General features: G+C 37.9%; 1 protein-coding gene across 6 annotated transcripts in view; it reads left to right on the forward strand.

Moving 5' to 3' along the window:
* The window catches only part of LOC124141045 (LIM domain only protein 3-like), a 177,802-nt gene that overhangs the window by 102,251 nt on the left and 54,178 nt on the right, over window positions 1-21,373 (forward strand). Inside the window, exon 1 of one of the 6 annotated variants that reach the window (XM_046508916.2) lies at window positions 2,582-2,849. The exons of the other annotated variants lie outside the window; for them this stretch is intronic. Within the exon in view, the coding sequence (XP_046364872.1) occupies window positions 2,804-2,849 (46 nt within the window). The 5' untranslated portion in view covers window positions 2,582-2,803. Of the gene's footprint in view, window positions 1-2,581; window positions 2,850-21,373 lie in introns of those variants that run through there. 6 annotated transcript variants of the gene reach the window in all.

Here is a 21,373-nt window from a genome sequence, read left to right on the forward strand (position 1 = left end):
CGTTATAATGTCATGATCCTAGAATTCCTGTTATACCCTCAGCGCCAGGTATGATGAGATACCATGTGTATGTCAGGATGTACAATGGGCACAATTGTTTTTATTCCTCACAAGCCATGATTTATGTATCTTGTAATTACAAGTTCCCTTTGGCTAAAGATTAAGATGACTCAGTTACCATGGCAATGGGAAAAAAGACTTGGAAACATAATTGGAGCTCTACACACAACATATGATATGTAATTTGTGCAGCAGCACAACAGGAACAAATATCTTATGGGCAAGATTTGTAATTTATGAGTTTTTTCGAAATTTTCTTGTGTATGACTTGTCATATTCCCGGAAAGCAGTTTTTGTAATTTGATAGCAGGAAATTGGCAAAATTGGCAAAATTATTATCTTTGATATCTTCCTGAAAAAATTATGCTTCAAGGTTGCTGCTGGTAATTCTTCCAGCAGAAAAACATGCAGTTCTTCAGAACATGGTGAATAAGAGGACTTAAGGAAATAATTCCGAAATCATATTTCATATCTTATTTTAATCCTGTTGTTAAAAGTCCCAATAAGTATCATATTCTCAAAAGAAAGTTTTGGAGACAGACATATTTTGTTGTTGCTGAATAGATTCAGTTTTTTTCTGTAGGTACGTGGTTGGTAATTCCATATATGGTCTATGATTATTAGCTGTAATCTTTTAAGAAACGTTTCCTGTCTTTTGATGTGATATATACCGAACTCACATTATTCATAATGTCAATAACTATAGAGTATAATAATAATTGACATGAAAATAACGAACTGTAATATCAATCAGCTAGTGAATGAGTGTGTGTGTGGGTGTATGTGATTCTGTGTGTGAGTAGGGGTGATTGAGTGGGTAGGGTTTAATACTGCTTTGAAAGATATTTAATATCATGCCATGCAAGTTTAATTTGGAAGGAAATCCTGAAGGGATGCTTCAGATATGTAGGACAGTGCTGACATTAACTACAGCTTCTGCTGAACTGAAGCTGACAACAGTATAATTCAGAAAGTTTTACTCGATGCCCCTGTGGTGAAGTTTGCATACAAACTGCAACTATTTATCTGGATCTGTGCATATATTCATTGACTTTGTTTGTAAACTCGGCCCCGCGTTTGATTCTTTTCATCAGTGACGATGGATGGAAGAATTGAGAATTAGTTATTGATCAAAGCAACAAGCAGACGACTTAGATTGAAGGAGTTCTGTCCCTTTGACTGCTGTACCAAGTGTATGTGCTTGGCTTTCTTTAGTACTTCTAACATTATTATCCCATTAATTGACTGTCAAGATGGGGTGGTGGGGTAGCCTAGTGGCTGAACAATTCGCTCGACATGCTGAAGGGGAGAGTTTGATTCCCTAAATGGGTACAGTGTGTGAAGCCCAGTTCTGGTGTTCCCCACTTTGACTTTGCTGGAATATTGCTAAAAGCAGCATGATACTCTCTCCCTCACAGGATAATGATGTTCTCTGATCAAGATTCATCACTTTACAATTTACTTTTGATTAAAAATAACAAACATGAGCATAATATCAGTTATACAAAAACATTTTTAAAAAAAAGTGAAAATTGCACATTTGAAGTTATCTATGTCATGTTTTTATTAAATTGAGTTCATCAAAGAAGTCTTTATTTTGGAAGTAATAATATTCCCAGTATTTCATAAGATAATTCAGTTTTCAAATAATCAGTTTAGTTTTTCTCAGAAAAGCGAATTCATGGTCTTTATAAAGACTCTCAGTTTAGGAAATGTAATAACATTGATTCTATTTTTTTATAGACAGATTTGACATTCTTCTGCTTCCCACATTGCGAAATTGATTCTTAATCCAGTGTATTAGCTTCTGTAAGGATTCCCGAATCCCTACATGTCCGCTGGTAGCACTACGTAATAAGCTTATGCCGTGTATCATAGCAAATTAGCTTGCCGGCCTGCCCAATACCTTATTAAATGAAATAACTATTAAGTCGACACGATATATCAGCTTACAATGTGGCTGATATTAATATCACTTGGATTTAATCAACAAGGTGATTTCGGACAGTAAGTAATACGGTCTTTAAGGAATGGTAGATTACTATTTTACACCCAATCACTCTCACACAGTAGAATTTACGACACAGCCTGCAAGCCGACTTGGAGCGAACAGAGGCTGCGTGTATCAGTCTTCTCTCTCTGAAGTCTAGTAATTGCCTTTGCAGGGCTTAATCTGCGATGTTATTAACTGGTCAACTTCAGTGATTTCTGCCATAATAACCGCAGGTTTAGACCTGTGCGTACAATCCGCGTGACTATGTTGTATTCCATCACCCTGACTTCGGGTAATGGAAAATTCAAGCTTGTAGTTGCTGAAACAGGAGAGGCTGTCACTTCCAAGTGTGTTTTTAATGAGTTTTTGTATCCTCCCCTCAACCATGTGACTTCACCCCAAGCTTAATCTATCATTGGATAATTGCAGGTGTCATATGACCTCGGGTCAGTCCCATTCTCCAACCTGTCCCCCCTGCTATGCGTAATGAGCTCCTCCAAGGTTTCATTTTTTCCTACTATGCCTGTAATTGCATGTTGGGATGTGTAGACACCCATATGCTGAGATTACAACAATTAAGCTTTGATCAATCATTTATATTACTTTCATTTCTCGTATTTCATAAAATATGAGCTGGGCTCCCCTCATAAAGTTGTTAGCAGGCACTGATAGTGGTTAGCCTGTACAGCGCGACTAATCTGGGCTTGTCATATACACAGAGCTGAAAACTGTTACTTCACAGTTAACACAATGTTAAATCCAGAGGAAGCGCTCGGTGCGGAACCAGACAGTAACGGTAGGCTGTTTCTTCTTGTCGTTTCTTACTGCGGACGTATTGCTGTGGAAGATGTTGTGTTGCTGTTGATGTATTCATGTTGCTGTTGATAATTTTTGTTGTTGCAAATTCTGTTTTTTGTTGACAGTATTTGTGGCTGTTTTGATTTGTGGTGGCAGATGCCCGATAGTGTTTTTCCAAAGTTGTGTTTTAACATTGTAAACAAGGTGATACAAATTGTATTTCATTCAGCTTCAGCTTCATCCATGCTATGTTTTAACATTGATTTTGATATTGGACCACCTCAGTGGTGGCCGTGTAATACCAAAAGATGTTTTAAAAAATGGTACTTGTTGTTTCCCTGCCTTAAGGAGTTGTCGGCTTGTAGTCAGTATACTGTGTCTGAGCAGCGTATTCATGTTAAACTGTGACATGTTATATATCAGTGGGCTAGCAGTATTAAACAGGCATTAGCCTAGACTAGTACAAGCATCCACACACATATGTGTGTGCCTGTTAGTATATACAGGGGTGAGAATCTTTCGCAGAGCCGCAAATTTCCTCAAATTTTGAGCGCCGGATTTGTTAAAATCTTCCATTTACACCTCTAAATTATGGACAACACTCCATTGAAAAAGAAGTTTCAGCTGAAAAGGATTTTCCGTTCTTATCCCTGTATATAAGTGTGATAGTGTGAATGCAACATTGACCACCATTACACCTCACTTATTTTGATCCGCTGTACTCTGTATGTTATGTGCCATGAAACAGTCACCAAAGTTGCTTTACATTCTTGTACATTGCAAAATTCATAAAATTATATTTTAAATTCTATTTTAATCCCACATTGGGTATTCTTTTTATCTATCTCTCCAACCAAGTATCTTTCTACACATCATTGTCATAGGAAATCATTTATATTATTTCTGAATATATTTATGTTGATATCCCTTCCTTTTTTATTAATTTATACATATCCTTGAGCAAAATGTTATTTTGAACTTTTCCCTTATGGCCGTGAGATCGACAACAGTTTACAAACATTATCCATACGTTGGTTGTATCATTTCCTATTTATGTTAAAGTAGTGATGTGAGTACGTGAATAAATGGAACTATTTGTGCTATCGTTGCATTATGATAACTGCTGTTCAAATAGTAATGCTAATATGCAGAGTGAAGTAGCTCTTAAAGCAGGATTGTATGTGGTTCAAGATGATCGCTTTCAGCTACTCGCCTACAGTCTAAAGTGCTATAATGGCTTACTTAAAAGCAAATTTGTCATCAGGCAATAAACGAGCAATTTTAGCTTATTTTGAAAGTCTCGATTTCACTTAACGAAACAGTTTCAAATTTAGAAATAACAGTTTTGATTAAAAATTAAACTACCATTTGCATGTTTTGAGAGAGAATGCTACTGATAGTGAAATGATACCATTAAAAATAGAGCGTAAAGAGGGCTCCCAACAACTCTTATGAATATTATAATTCCTTGGCTCTTAAGTGAACTGAAACAGTGACTTGATTGCTATCAGAATAAATGTTTCTTAATACCCCTGATTTTATCAACGTCTTGACAATTGACAATAACCAGGCCCTGCTTATAAACAGCCCGTGGGACCATGGCTTAGCCTGTTTAAATTCTATTGTACTTAAAGTATTTTATGCAGTGCACTGGGATGTGATTAGGCTGTTTAAGAATGAGTGCAGAATATAGTTTGAATTATTCATAGTTCTGATATGTACTTTAAAGTGGTGGTCACTTATTGCTTGTTGTTTTGTAATGTTGTACTTCTCGGGTGCACATGGGACTGTATTGTAGACATGGGAAGTAAATCAGGCTTTTAATTGTCTCTTCTTTTGCCAGCACTGGACTGGTAACAGAAGCTAGTGTATGAGCAAATGTTATTATTCCAAACCCCCCAGCATGACATGGCATGTTTACTGAAGATATGTATTACACCCCAGCATGACATGTCATGTTTACTAAGGACATGTATTACACCTCAGCATGACATGTCATGTTTACTGAGGACATGTATTACATCCCAGCATGACATGGCATGTTTACTGAAGGTATGTATTACACCCCATCATGACATGTCATGTTTACTGAAGATATGTATTACACCCCAGCATGACATGTCATGTTTACTAAGGACATGTATTACACCCCAGCATGACATGTCATGTTTACTGAGGACATGCATAACACCCCAGCATGACAAATCATGTTTACTGAGGACATATATTACATCCTGGCATGGCATATCATGTTTACTGAGGACATATATTACACCCCAGCATGGCATGGCATGGCATGTTTACTGAGGACATGCATAACACCCCAGCATGACATGTCATGTTTACTGAGGATATGTATTACACCCCAGTATTACATGTTGGCACAGATGTCATATGCTGCATGACATGTTAGGACAGATGTCATGCTTGCTTGACAAGTTGGGACAGATGTCATACCCTCCATGACATGTTGGGATAGATGTCACATCTGCATGACACATCAGGACAGATGTCATACCTACATGACATGTTGTCACATCCTGTGTCACATGTTGGGACAAATGTCACATCCTGTGTCATATGTTGGGACAAATGTCCTACCTGTATGACAAGTTAGATGTCATACCTACATGATGACAAGTTGGGACAGATGTTGTACCTTTTTGACAAGTTGGGACATATGTCATGCCTGCATGACAAGTTAGGACAGATGTCATACCTGTATGACAAGTTGGGACAGATGTCATACCTGCATTACAAGTTGGGACAGATGTCATACCTGCATGACAAGTTGGGACAGATGTCATAGCTATATGACCAGTTGGGACAGATGTCATACCTGCATGATGACAAGTTGGGACAGATGTCATACCTACATGATGACAAGTTGGGACAGATGTCATACCTGCATGATGACAAGTTGGGACAGATGTCATACCTACATGATGACAAGTTGGGACAGATGTCATACCTGCATGACAAGTTGGGACAGATGTCATAGCTATATGACCAGTTGGGACAGATGTCATACCTGTATTACAAGTTGGGACAGATGTCATACCTGTATGACAAGTTGGGACAGATGTCATACCTATATGACAAGTTGGGACAGATGTCATACCTATATGACAAGTTGGGACAGATGTCATACCTGTATGACAAGTTGGGACAGATGTCATACCTATATGACAAGTTTGGACAGATGTCATACCTATATGACAAGTTTGGACAGATGTCATACCTGCATGACGAGACGAGAGCCGCGGTGCTGTGTGCCATGTAAGGTCTGTGTTTTACCCCTACAGGACTTGTACACTCATCATGTAATGTCCAGACTAATTTCATTATTTTTTACAAAATAGGTAGTGACTATCTCATAGGAAAATATTATTTGATATGTTGGATATATTTGATATTGAAATAAAACAAGGCAGTAATTGAAATCAGTTGCTATGCTACTGCATATAAACATATTTCATAACATATATCAAAATGCTGTGATGAATGTAATGATTGTAGCCAGTGTTCTGGAGGATGTAATAAGATCCAAAATGATAGGAAGAACAAAATAAACCAATTTTAGTCTGGATTTTAATCATGATATTCCATACGGCCTTTATTAATGTTTGATATTACATACTACAAGACTTATCATTGTACCACATTCTATGGTAGTATTGCATATTGTATTTTATTTGGCATGTATTGATAGAAATCAGCATGACAATCACAGGAACAGAAATAAATAGGACTAGAAATGAAGGATTTTCAAGATGTGTCAATATAATTACTTAATTAAAAAATGAAGTGGTGTTATTACTTATTAAAAATGCAGTGGTATACTTCAATGTTTTTTGAATTTTGATGAGAATTCTGTTGTCCATAATAAAGACAAAAAAAGGAGTATAACATCATGATATTTTGAATTCGACCTTATTCTCCTAACTTGATTGATATTGGTAAGACTGATTGATATGAAGTTCTATTGTAAATGAGAGATATTTGTTCAGATAGTTTCATTCAAATTGCAATAAATATGAAATAAGTTTTTGTTAATAACACATGGAGGATATATGACATATGTACCATGACAGGAATGTCCAATATACAATCACTATTATTTTATTGGATTTATGTTCCCCATGTGATATATGTACGAAAAATTAATTTTACACAATATTACTTGATAAAGTCAATGCTGTGCAATTTAGTGTTTGGTATATTACATCTGCTAGTTCATGTTGTTTATTATTAGTATTTCATATTGTTCATCAAAGTAATAATGATAGTCACATAGCTTGTTATTACTATGCAAAACATGTAAAATTAATAGCTATTCTAAGATATTTTCCAATGTCCTTGTAACCACAATCTGCCTAAGGCAAGGTTGTTAACTGACTTTAAAAGTACTGGTTCCACCCTTGGCAAATTAGGCTGGAATTTCTGGGCTATTGTGAGTTGTGTCCCTTCTATGTCCCTCCTACTGACCAATCAGATTCCACCTATCATATCTCTCGCACTTGCTTCAAACAAACTGACGTCGCCCATCCAGAAAAACATGTAAAGATTTGAAAAATATCTGTTGATGCCCAGTTGACTGTACAGATGCTCTGCAAATCCTGCAATCGAACGAATTTGGCATAGCGTTTGCCATGTTATTTATGAACCGGATGTTGATTTCTTTACAGAATTTTGATTGGACTATGCACAGACTCGTTAGTCCAGCCAAAATGTAACTCCATAATTCAAACCTAGTTCAGCAAGGGTGAATCCTGGACTTTTAAAGTCAGTTAACTCCCTTGCCTCGAGAAGACGGGTATAAACCTCATTGCACTAGGTGTGCTAGTCCAGAAATGTGTGTGACACAAGACCAAAATGAGTTACCTGTGTTTCCAGAAGCCAGGTTAATGACTTCTTGTTCCTCTGGGGGCACGGGTGGCCCAGTCGTCTAAGGCGCCGCGATTCGCTGTGCAGAGTTGCATCCCTTGGGCATGCCAGAAGCCTATGATTGTGGGTTTGAATCTTGGTTCGCCCCAATTACGTTTCTAGGTTTGTCAGCACCATACCCGTGCTCGTGGGTCTCACCGAAGTGGTAAATGTCTGAGACCTGCATCACTTCGGGCTTTCCTCCCACATTAAGCTGACACGCCGGGATATAACTGTAATACTGTTAAAAAGCGGCGTTAAACCCAACTCCCTCACTCACTCACTGTTGTTCCTCATGCACCCTTGTGAGTGGAGTGGTAGAGCTGTCTCTTAACTGTTCCAGGATAAGCTTCTCATGGGTTCGAATCCCATCCTAGCTCTGATTTAAACCCAAGGTATGCCAATACAGTGCCCATTCTAATGGGTTTTCCTAAAATGAGAAACATCTAAGTCCTGTATCATTTTAGCTTTCTGCCTACACAGCCAGACCATGATATAACTGAAAGTGTTAAAAGCAGCTTCAAATAAAACTAATTTAAAACAGTTGTGTTTTCTTCCTACCCATCCATATCCTAAAATTTAATTTTGGTGGTCAGATTAGTACCGCTACTGCTACCAAATAATACAAAGCATAAGGCCTAAACCCATTCGGCATATTGAAACCCTGCATCCGCAGCCAAACCCAGATGACACGCTCTTCTGTAGTATAATTACACCCCCAAATAAAATTCACAATGTTTGTTTACATAGTAGGCTTTGACAACCATTTAAGTTATGTGTGTAAAGCATAAATGCCCAGCTTAATTTCTGAATATCAAAACATGAAAGAGACACTTGCTTGATAAAATGTACTAGCACCTGTGCTGGTACTTCACATAAATTTCGAGAATTGAAATCCCGGCCACCATGTCTCCATTGTCTCTACAGCTACGTGGCACTAGCAGTGAACATATGTTACTTGAAACAAGTTGTTGTTTTTTTGGCCTGACTTCAATTATACATTTTGAATTGTTGTAATATAGTGGTGTAGCGAACAGTAGAATATATTGTGTTCAAACCAAGGACCTACAGACAGTCGTACTCTGCTCAGAATTACATACGGGTTAATGCATGAAAAGACGTTTTATGATATTCATGTTTTATCTTTGTTTATAGTACCAACACACAATTTTCTGAGGAATTATGTAAATAAAGAAGACAAAAGTGGTGAAATGGTTTGAAATCGTTGGGTTTATGTGTCCGATTGAGACGACATAGCTGAGTCAGTTTACAAGCAAGTAGATTTCTCAATGATACATTACCTGTCTCCCTGCTTCACGTAATGAATAACTAACTGTCTCTGTGTCTGTAATAACGAATAATATGCATGAGTCGCATCATATTCCATAATGGTTGATAATCTTATTCCATATTGCATACTTAGAACTCTGTGGCCTTTAATTTAATATTGGCTTCAAATTAAATCTGTTTGCCACACCGTAGAGAGTGAAATGCTCTGGGATGAAGAGCTACTTGAAATTTTTTTAGCTCAGCTGATAAACTTTATTTTGGAATTGTATTTGGGTCATGAGTTGGTCTCTAGAATTTTCTTTTTCTTAATATTAACTAAATGAGTGCACTTCATGACAGTTCTTATTCTCTTCATTGAATGGAAGGTTTTATGTTGTTTGTGATTTTATTAGCTTAATGAAGTAAATGAAATCAACTACCACCTTGAGATTGTACTTTTATTATAGAAAACAAATTAAACATGTCACAAATAGAAAAATGCTATTTTAACTTTTTGTGTTTGTTGTTTAATGCTGCACACTGCAATATTCCAGCTATATGATGGTGATCTGTAGTTGAGTCTGGACCTGACGATCCAGTGATTGACATCATGAGCATCAATCTACACAGTTTGGATATGATGACATGTATCAACCTGTTAGGATGGAAGGGTGTGATTGGTCCCCAATGCCCCATGCTTAAATTAAGTTCTCATCCAATCGAGGATCAGGAAGTTGCAATGGATTACCTGACTGATTGTGTATCATTGGCATAGATTGGTACTCATGCTGTCAACCATTGTTTGCCTGACCAAGGCTTAATCATCTACAGGTGACTTATGTGCAGTGGGGTAGCCTAGTGGGTGAAGCGTTTGATTGCCATGCAGAATACCTGGGTTCCTTTCTCTACACAAGTAGGAAGGTGTACAGTACCCCCTTGGTGACATGGCTGGGCTATTGCATAAGGGGGGAATATGCTTGGGCAAACTGCCAAGTTTGATTCAAGTCCCTCAGACAGCAATACTATTGTCTGCTAATTCAGGATGTATACCAATTTTGCATTTTGTAGAGAACAATGTCTCAGTGACACCCAGATATTAATTATAACATCTTGAACAATGAGCCAGGAAAGGGAAGCAAACCTCTTGAGGATAGTCCCCCCCCCCCCCCCCCCCCCCCCATTTAAAACATTCTAAGCCCTCATTACTGCAATATTGGTGACTATGGTGTAAAACTGCAGTCACCTGATATATTTATATGGCACCATACCTCCACACCACAAAGGGGCATATGAAACACACAAAATATATATACACAATAACATGAGAAATACATGAATGCATAGTCAATTGAAACGTTCAAAGGGGTACGGTATGTCTTTTGTCTTGACTTGAAAGATGTCCGAGTAGGAACTGACCGGAGGCTGAGTGTAAGAGAGTGAACAGCGGCATATTGGTAGCATCGAGAACCAAAAGACTTGAGTTTGGGCCTAGGGGATGTTTTTAATGGTGATAGCAATTAATTGTCGTGGCCTAACTTATGAAATATGTTTAACTATGATTGGTCGTCTAAACTACAGTATTTCCTGAACAAGACTCCTGATAATGAATGGCCATGCACAAGGTCATGAAACACTTGTTATATTTATGATGGGATCGGATCAGCGGAAACTGTATTTATCATTAATGGATGGGGAGGGGTGGGAAAGTCATTTGTAATAATCTTCAAACAGGAAGTAATGTTTCATTGTTTGACTACATTGCTCTCGACTGCTTCCCTATCTATGAGGACATATGGTTCTAATATGGTCATACTTGGTCTCATAAGGTTTTCTGTGGTCATAAGATTTTTTATGGCCTTGTGGTCTAATATGCTTGGATGTGATTTTCTATGGTCTCATATGGTCTAATATTGACTTGTGTGGTCTCATATGGTTTTCTATGGCCATATGGTCTCATGTGGTTTAATATGGTCTCATATGGTCTCATATGGTGTTTCATATGATTTTCTATGGTCTCATTTGATCTACTATGTCTCATATCCACCATGGTTTCATATAATTTCATATAATTTCAAATAATTTCAAATAGTCTCATATAGTTTCATATAGTTTCATAGTGTGTTATGAGTCAAATTGATTTAACAAGTACCAATTCTGGAGACAGTTCAGAAACGATCTTTGATATCTCATGCAAAAGATGACCTAAAAAATCATCAGTTCCCAATGAAAATTCTTAATATAAAGTTTTTGTACATGAATAATTGAATTAGTACGTGATTTTACGTGTAATCTTAGAAGGGAAAAAAATAAATCTTTATTCAAAGAGCAGTTTCTTCTTAACTTCCAAATAAATCACAATCTTCAGAAGTGTTGCAGGAATGTTTCTTCTACCATTCTTTGAATTCCACGGTACAGATTAAGCATTCACTCTGAAGGCGTTTGCTGCCTTGTTACTAGACTGTCTATTGCAGATTTCTCATTCTACGCAGGAATATTGTCTCGTAAAGTTAAATTTGAAATAATGGACAAACACAATTAGACCTAAAATCTCCTTTTGAGTTTTTACTAGTGTCTTTTAATTTTCTCCATCGTGTTTGCTATGCCATAGCCTTATGAAGTGGTCTGTCATTGCGAAAGGAAAAAACTCGATCTTGTGGACATGGAGGGGGTTTAAGATGAAAAGCAACTACTCCATCGAGAGGGCGCTACTTGTGCTGGGTCTCCAAATGCTCGGTTCCCAGGGAAAAGTCTTCAAACGCGAGGCCTGATCTGCCATTAGAATGCCTAGTCATACTCCCCCCAAATTGACTTGGAGCATTTGTTCAGAAAGGATTTGGTAAAGTCAAAACCCATTACGGCACCGTGACACAATCATGAAAACCCAATTTTCTCTGATCCGCTGGTTTATTCAATATTGAAAACCAATTTTGAAGGATGGGATTTCGCTTTTTCAGGAAAGATCTCCTGCTTTGCACGCGGCCCCAAATAGCCCGTTGTTCACAATTGACGCGGGTCTTTTATTTTTTCGGCATAATTCCTTAGCAGACGTAAATGTTCCTCGATACATTCTGATGGGCACATAAGCCATTGGACCTTGTGTTGCCATATCTTGCATAAAAATCCCATATGCGCACTATAACCCATTGTTAAGCTAACAAAAACAGACAGCGGTCTTGGCATAATATCCATTATTGGTTGGAATTGTCTCATCTCAACGGCTGACTTTCACAATAATTGAACACACTTGCTAGTTCCATGTCACAGAAGGGGTCTATTATTTGAAAATGAGCTCTCTTTTGCTGTATTTGTAGCAAATTGCCTGTGCTGTGCTTTTTCACACACGACAGCGAGGCCATTATCTGTGGGCCACACTCATCCGTTTGTCCAGCCAGCCTGTAATTTCCAACAGATTCCTTTGTAGGTCAGTTCATTTGGATTAATGGACCTTGCTTACGCCAATTAAGCAGAGGGGTGGGGTTGAAATACTTGAGCTGTTAATTTTTCAAGTCTGAGGACAAAGATTGTTAGTGTTTTGGGGGTGGAGTGGGTCACCTGGACTGTGTCAACTGTACAGATAACTGAGGAAACATCTCATAGCTTCCCAGGATTCAACTCATTAAAAAGTTTGTAGTTTACCCGTGTTCAATTAGAGCAGCATCTGCTGTTGGAGGCAATCTGGTCTGTGTGTGGAGCTCTCAGTGCTGAGTCCTGGGGGGTTCGTGACAGGTAGGAGGATCCTTGCAGAGGATGGTGGGATGAAAAAATGTCAATGATGATGATGATGATGGTAATGGTGACAGTGGTGATGGTGATAATTACGTCAGTTATATATATTAAAAATTAGTAATTAGTAAATCATCTTGATGATGATGTATTATGGGAATAACAGCTATTCATGATGATACTAGGTACTGATGATTATTATGATTATTAATGTTACATTGATGATGAAGATAAGGGTATTTACTGCAACAACATAATATATATATTAATCGTACTAATCAGTAAATTATGACCATGGTGATGATGATGATAATGAAAATGGCTGTAGTTATGATTATGATGATGATGTAGGATTATTAAGTGTCAATGGGCATTCATGATGGTGATGACAACAATTTGGTAATAATTTTGCTTATACATGTAATTATAGTGACAGTGAAGATGATGATGATGACGACAATGTAGTAATAATATTGCCCATAGTGATGGTGATGATGATGACGATGACGATGATGATGATGATGTTGATGATGATTATTATGATGAAGATGATGATGATGATGATGATGAAGACATAATAATGATGACAACATAATCCTGGGGGATTGATGCTGGGCAGCGGGGTTTGTGGAAATGGCGAGAGGATCGAGAAATGATGGTGATGGTGATGATAATATGTAATAATAATGGTAACATTATCAATTACCGGTATGTTCGTGATTCTGATAATGATATTTGTGATGACGATGACCTCTGATGAAGGCGGTGACAGTAATATGGAAATAACAATCTATTTACATTATCAGTAATATTCATAATTGAGATAATGAGCAATGATAATAATGATGCAAATATTTCAATAATTACATTTAAAACTGTATTGATTTCACTCGCGGAGCCTTCACATCATGTCAAATTATTTAGACAAGAAGTGGCATGGCCTTTGACAGCTATAATTAAAATGTAATCTAACTACCAATATGACAGAAAGAACATGTACATCAAGATGGGAAAATGAGAATCTGTGAATCTCTGTATAATTTATGTAAATATCATAAAAGTGTGTGTAAAAATGTAGCATGTGCCATGGAGTGGCATCGAGTTTCATTATAATGGACGTGACAGCATGCACACTTGACGTTAACATACATATTTGACAAGCTCTTTGTCAGCTGAAGATGTTTTACTGTCAAAGATTGCTCCAACACGATATTAAGACAATTATGTATTTATACCATGAGCTAAGATTTGAAATATATTCCGTTAATCCATGGTTCAAGTTACACAAACTGATATGGAGAGACGATCCCCCTAAAGTCTAAATAAGAGAGCCCAGGTGTAAATCATGGGCAAAAGGATCGATAACATTTTGTCAGTTCCGTCTCAAATGTCGGTTCTCACGTTTATCGCTTATTCTTAAGGTTTTGACAATTTTGTAAATTCTCAAGAGAATTCAAGCCTGGACATGACACTATTGTACAGCCGTTCCCATTTCTCTTGTTGTCATGGAAACGTATGTACACGGACTGGTGTTACAGCCGAATAATTTGAATGTAAAGCAAGTCGAGTTATGTTGTTAAAAATGCTGTTTAGAGTCTGAAGTTTGTTCATAAAAAGAAATTTCTGAAGGAAAATGTTTGTTTGAAATATTCCTTTTTTGTACAACATGAATCAATAGAAAATTTGATTTTTGAATAATTAGTCATGGATTGTAATACTCATATTGTTGTTGTTTGATGCCGCACTCAGCATTCCAGTATGTGATATGAGTAATGGAGTCTGCCAGTGGTCGATATTGTGAGTATCAAACCTTGCCATTGGGGAACGATGACACACAATCTATCAATCAAAAGCCTGACCACCTGTTCTATTTGGTCGTCTCTAACGACCAGCAGCAATTGCTAGGGACCTGTTCTAACCCGGAATCCCCAGAGTTAAATACAAGAAAGTTTGGGCTTTTGTTAAATTTAATGCAGACCAACACACACCTTATGTATTGGAAAGTATGTTACAGAGATTCAGAGCAGTAAGAGTATCCATTGGTCAACTGCCAGTAAAATAATGTACCAAGTATCTGAGATAACGGACCAGGGATATTTTGTTTTTTTCAAGTGCAACCTCACCATGTATGCTCATAGGAGTTAGCAGCTGTACGCAAACTAAAATTATGAATGATTTTGTTTCTAGGTGTGTTCATACCATGCCTGCGCTTGTGGGTTTCACCACACTAAACATTTAGGACCTGTATCACAAAGGGTTTTCTCATGCAGTTTTAGGGAGGGTGGGATGCTGAAGACCTGAGTTCGATCCCCCACATGGGTACAAAGTGTAAAGCCCATTTCTGGTGTCCCCCGCCGTGATATTGCTGGAATAGTGCTGGAAGGGGCGTAAAACCATACTCACTCACTCACTCACTCACTCACTATCTCACCCACCAACCCAACCACCCAATCACACAATTTTGCTGACACGCCATGATATGACTGAAATACATTAAAATATAATCGTTAAACTTCCTCACTCACTTGAAATATGTAGTGCTATATCGCCATACAGAGATTATATGATCCTTACAAGAAGTACCATGGCTATATATAAGAAGTGACGTATTCCAGGCTTGCGCTTGCACTCTAGGTCAGTTTTGATACTGCTTCCCGTGCAACTACTCATTAGATAACTGACAGGACAGAGGACAGTAAAGATTTTTATAGAACAGCCAAAACAGATATTTGGTTATGATGTAATGGAGGTAGTATTCTAGGAGTTATGGTGTCTATTGTTTGATATCTATATATGGCTATATGTCCATATATGGTGATATGTCTAAGACCGTAATCAATTTGGATTTTTCCTCCCACATGAAATATCAGAAATAGTGTTCAAAGTGGCATAAAACCCAACTCACTCACTCACCCTAGAGCATCCTGCCATTATCTCTCTGAGAGTATAGGCAGTGGATAGACCATTGAGGCACGCCTATCAGAGAATGATAAACTTAAGTCTGATCGACATTCACTTACACTCCTATATTAATCAGATCATTCATCACCTCAGCTGTGCCATGTTAGTTAGCAGAATATACGTAGTCTAAATAACACATCTTAATCTATGAAACACAAAAAGTAAATAATTTATTTTCCTTCCAGCTCTTAAAAATATTAGCAATTTCTTATCAATGTCACTTTCAACAAATAGTCGTGTGATAATGAATATATACTACTCAAAACAAGTAAAGGAACACCCACAATTGGAAGGATGTGTGTTGCAAGACAAACCAGCCATGACAGATTAACTATAGTCATATACAAAAATTGGGTGTTCTTTAACTTCTTTTGAGTAGTATATTTCTGTGTGAAATATGACAGAATGAAGTCAACTTATGAATAAATAAAATGATTATCTGTGAAACTTCTTTTGGGAGGCATTGGAGCACTCGTAGTCGAAGACACCCAAATCCACTGTGTTGAGTTGCCTCCCTTTGGTCTGCCAGATTTGAATTTGAGGGTTTGAATCCCAGATTCATCTTGATTGTGATCTGCAGCCTGTCAGCAACATCTCTATTCTTCAATTCACTGTACAGAAATGCATCCCTTGGGTGTGCTAGAAACCTGTGATCGGGGGTTCTAATCCAAAATTCTCCTTGCTAATTTGCCGTATGTTGCTATGTTTGTCAGCACAATACCCATGCTCATTGATATCAGTGGTAAACATCTGAGGCCTGCATCACGTTGATGATGTGATAGAACTGATATGCTATTCAAAGTGGCATTAAACCAACACACTGTAATAATTGACGTGGTCTAGTGGTAGAGCGTTTGCCTGGAGAGCGGAAGGTCAAGGGTTTGATCCCAGACCGTGTCCTACCAAAAGACGTTAAAAGATGGTACTTGTTGTTACCCTGTCTGGCGCTCAGCATTAAAGGGCTTAAACAAGGACTGGTCGGCTCGGAGTATGTATACTATATCTGAGTGTGGTATTCATGTTGAACTGCAGCATGGTATCTCAGTGTGCTAGCACAATAAGATCTGCATTTGTCTGAACTAGTACAAGCTTCGCAGCCATAGCTTGAAACATGTCACTCACCAAAGTTAAATCCAGAACTTGTGAAAAATTTGGAATGGTTGCATCTTGTTGCTAAGTTACAAAGTGATGATAGTGTCACAGAACCTAACTAACAAATATATTTGTGCACCTTGGCCAAGTATTAATACACACTGTCCATGATCAGTTGCCATACTGTGGATGTTACCCAACAGCGAGTTTGAAGCAGACTTTGCAATCACATTCTTATACCCCTCTCCTAGGGGCGAAATTGGACTTGATTTGTCAGCAATTTCAACCACTTCACTAAATTAATGTAATAAGCTACAGGTGACGGTAAAACTGGGCACTTTTGTATAATTTGCCAGTCATTTTGAAATTACTAAATACAAATAATAAGCCACAGGAACAGGAAATAAGTTGAATATTAAGGTTGATTCATATTGTAAGTGCAAGAGTGTTGTAACTGTGATGGAGGTAGGGGAGCTCGGGCCATTTCATGTCTTGATGTTATTTTGGAACTGAGTTTGGGGTTTTCATTTCATTTTGCACTTCAATTTTCACTATGTATATTTGCATATTCTTCTGCTTTATTGACTCAAAAAAGAGTCATAACTTAAATCTGATACAGAAATTGAAAAAGATTATTAATTATTTTTTTTAAAAAGATCATCCCAAACTGGCTTCCACAGGAGATATCGCTTTTGTGAGATCAAGGCAATATCTCCTAGGAAATGTCACTACAATGAAATACCAGCACAATGCTTTGCAGACCATTGTGACATCACTGGATACCATCACATCACAATCATATGACATCATTATTCTCTCTGCCACTGAAGTCTGTTAGCTGTAGTTTTACACTCAAGGCACTGGCTATTATTGTTTGCAAACTGATTCTGGATGATAAATAGAATCCGCCCTCATGTCTTCCAAACTCAGATACATTGATATCCTTGGATATATGTAACGTTTATCACTCGTGTGAGATTCTCTATATTCTGGATTTGGTTTGTGAGGAAGTATAAAAATTACAGAGTAATAACCGTCAACAGTTGAATGGTTGTGGAACAGAAAAAATAAGGAATATATAAGTGCAATAATCAAGGACGCGACGTTAAACCCCCATTTCACCCCATTCAACTTCATCATTCAGGGCTAGGAGGATGGGGGGTAGCTGGTGGCTAAGTTGTTTTGTTCATGATGTCGAAGTCCTGGAGTGGTGCAAGTCTAAGTAGCTCCATTCCTTGGGCATGCCAGAAACCTATGACCAGTCTCTGTTACCCCCGATTATGTTTCACCATACTCATGCTTGTGGGTATCATCAAAGTGGTAATATTTAATACCTGCCTCATCAAGCTGACAATACTGTTGAAAACAGCATTAAACCCAACTCACTCACTCACCCACTCACTTCCTTGCTTACTCACTTGCCTGACCACTCGTCCATCCACCCACCCAGATGAGTTCATGCAAATTAGAACTTTAATGAACCATCCTTCGTGGAAAAGTTCAAAGAAACATTCCAGAGTGACCTTTGCTTTAATGGCCTGGCAATATCTTGATCTGTCCACAGTAGCATTGCCAGGTCCATATTTCCTCCATTTTAGTTTAGTAAGACAAACGAGGGACAGGTCTGATCGCGTCACAGCCGTTATTAGACCCAGTGATTGGCTCTCTAAGGATCCCCAAATTGCTGAAAAATAATGCCTCGTAATTGCCTCCCTTTGATGATTTGCAGAGATTTTTGTGGGAGCTTTTGCACGTAATTTTGTGATGATCATTATCAGCTGATCGGGTCTTTACCAGCCCAGTAAGGCTGGCCACTGATTGGGAGACTAATTGTATCAGAAGAGCTTTTTGATCATTTTCATCATTCTAATTGATTTTAGCTTTCCTGCCTTCTTATGTAAATCCGAATGCTAAATGAGACGAATCGTAAATGTTCATTTACCACTGCATGTTCCCTGGGCTGGCTGCAATCTCAGAAAGCACACAGTCCATGTGTACTCATCGTCCATTTTTGGCCGTAAACAAAACATTGAATTAATCATCCCAACTTTCATTTGTTTGCTGAGAAATTTATGTACATCCGTCAAAAATCATAGAGACAATGGCGATGGGAGGTCATTAATTTGACTGGGGATAATTGAGGATTTAGTTTACTGGGCATGCCAACAAGTTGCACCTAATTGGAAGAATAAGCAGGCCGGATTAGAACTGGCAATTTCCCACATAATTGGTGTCATCAGTTCAATGGTCGAGCCTTATTCGAAAACAATAAATCACCACTTAGTATCTCTTTGCGTTGACGTTCCTATTCCAAAAGCAAATGTTATGTATGAACTTAATCTGGCAAATATCCTTCAAGTTAACAAGAATTTTCGCAAGAAAGTAATGCCCTAGTCTCGTTTCTTTTCTCAGCAAATAAATGCTGACAGGAGCAGAATTAAAGCAAATACCGTTGATGCTTCTATCTGCTATAAGCCAGCAATGATGCCACCGTCACAATTTGGGAGGAAATTTGCTCTAATAATTCACCGAAACTCGAGAGTGCATCCAGTTAGCTTGGAATTGTTTCAGGGATATGATGGTGATATCCACTCATATCCAATAGCGACTTATCTGGATCCTGTTTATTATTGCTTGAGAAGTCCACCTGAAGTACATGGTATTATCTCAAACTTGTAACAATATTTAAAAGCTCAGTAGTTTTCATTATTACTTTAGTGCACGTGAATCTTGTTCGTTGTGAAACAATCTTTCAAAGAATTTGTAAACCATTTTGTTAAAATTAAATTCTAAAGAAAGCATGCATCTAGTTTTGGGGCTTGAAAGACTTTCTCATTTTTAGCTTAAACTTAAATCTGGCAATCCAAATTTCATATTCAATTGCCACCTGGCTCCTTAGAAAATGAACAAGATTGATGAATTATTCATGAATATTAGTTCATGAACAAAGATTTCACTGGTGCTTTTTTCCTCACTGGTACTAACTGTATGGATAAGTTATTAATAGAAATGGCTACAAGGATTCTACATTTTCTGAACTCATTTATATTACAATTGGTTCAAGGTTGAGAATTCTCACATGGAAGGGCAGCCTCATTGTCAAGAAATCTCGTGATGATACAGGCACATTCAGACTGTTTATCATGATGAATCGGGTTTGAATCTTAGGCTGCCCTGATTATGCCGTATGGTTTGTGAGCACCATACCCATGCACATTGGTTGCACCACTTTGTCTTCCCTCTCACATTAAGCCTTGAGATGACAGTTCAAAGCAGCGTTAAACCCAGGACACTCACTCACTCGAGAATACTCTGGTTGCCATGGTGATATGCCATTTAATGTATATGGGCACTGAGCTCCCAGTAAACATGTTATCTCAGAGAACAGCTGATATGGCATCTAGAATGTTTTAAGGTGATGAGAAGAAGCTTAGTGGTTATTGTGCTTGCTTGTCATGCATTAGATTTAGGTTTGTTTCCTCAATCTTGCTGGGGGCGGTCAGGTAGCTTAGTGGTTAAAGCGTTCGCTCGTCACGCCGAAGACCCAGGTTCGAATCCCGATATGGGTACAATGTGTCAAGCCCATTTCTGGTGTGATATTGCTGGAATATTGCTAAAAGCAGCGTAAAACCATACTCACTCACTCACTCAACCTTGCTGTCCTATCATTAATGTGTATAGGGATGGTTGGATAGCCCAGTGGTTAAAGCATTGGCTGGTAATTCTCACCCCACCCCACCAACCCCCCACCCCCAAGAGGTGTAAAACTCTCACTAACATTGCTTTGATAGTGTTGAAAACATCATTCACTCATTCCCCCATGTGTGCCATTACTCTTCTATGTACATTTCTGGGCGCTGGGGTAGCCTAGTGGTTAAAGCGTTCATTCATCATGCCAAATGCTCTGGCTCAGTGTCCCACATGGGTACAATGTGTGAAGCTTTTTCCTTGTGTCCCCAACTGTGATATTACTGAAATAATTCTCAAAGCTCCCTAACACCAAACCCTCGCTTTGTAAATTTGTAACTGGTTTTGTAAAAAAATGACAACAAAAATTCAGATAGAATGAAAATGACAGGTAATGAAATTACAAAAATGGCATCAAAGGTTGCAAAATGTTCATGTAGGCTCGGTCCTATGTTTTATATCATTTATAGAAATTGAACATGCCTTTGAATGTGGTTGATGTTTTTCACCATGTAGAGTTGACATTACTGATTCCAAATTCTTTTATGTACTACCCAACTTTTGATAAGTCATTGTATATAGATATACACTTGACATATACTGCTCAAAAGAAGTTATGGATCACCAAAATCTTTCACATTACTATTAACGGGTAGTCCTCAACTTTTTTTTGAGTAGTATATAATGAGAATCAGTTATGGAAAAATAAAAATATCCCCATCAAAAGTGTCGAAGTATTTGACAGATGTTTTAGAAACATAAAATTCCACAGTTTGGGCTGAGAAATTAATCATTTTCAAATCATGTAGTCCTTGATAGGAATTCCTCATTCCAGTATAGACTGTAACTCACTGTGAGTGAAGG

Source organism: Haliotis rufescens, unplaced genomic scaffold (genome assembly GCF_023055435.1).
Source record: "Haliotis rufescens isolate VD_foot unplaced genomic scaffold, xgHalRufe1.0.p SCAF_6, whole genome shotgun sequence".
Taxonomy (NCBI): Eukaryota; Metazoa; Mollusca; class Gastropoda; order Lepetellida; family Haliotidae; genus Haliotis; species Haliotis rufescens.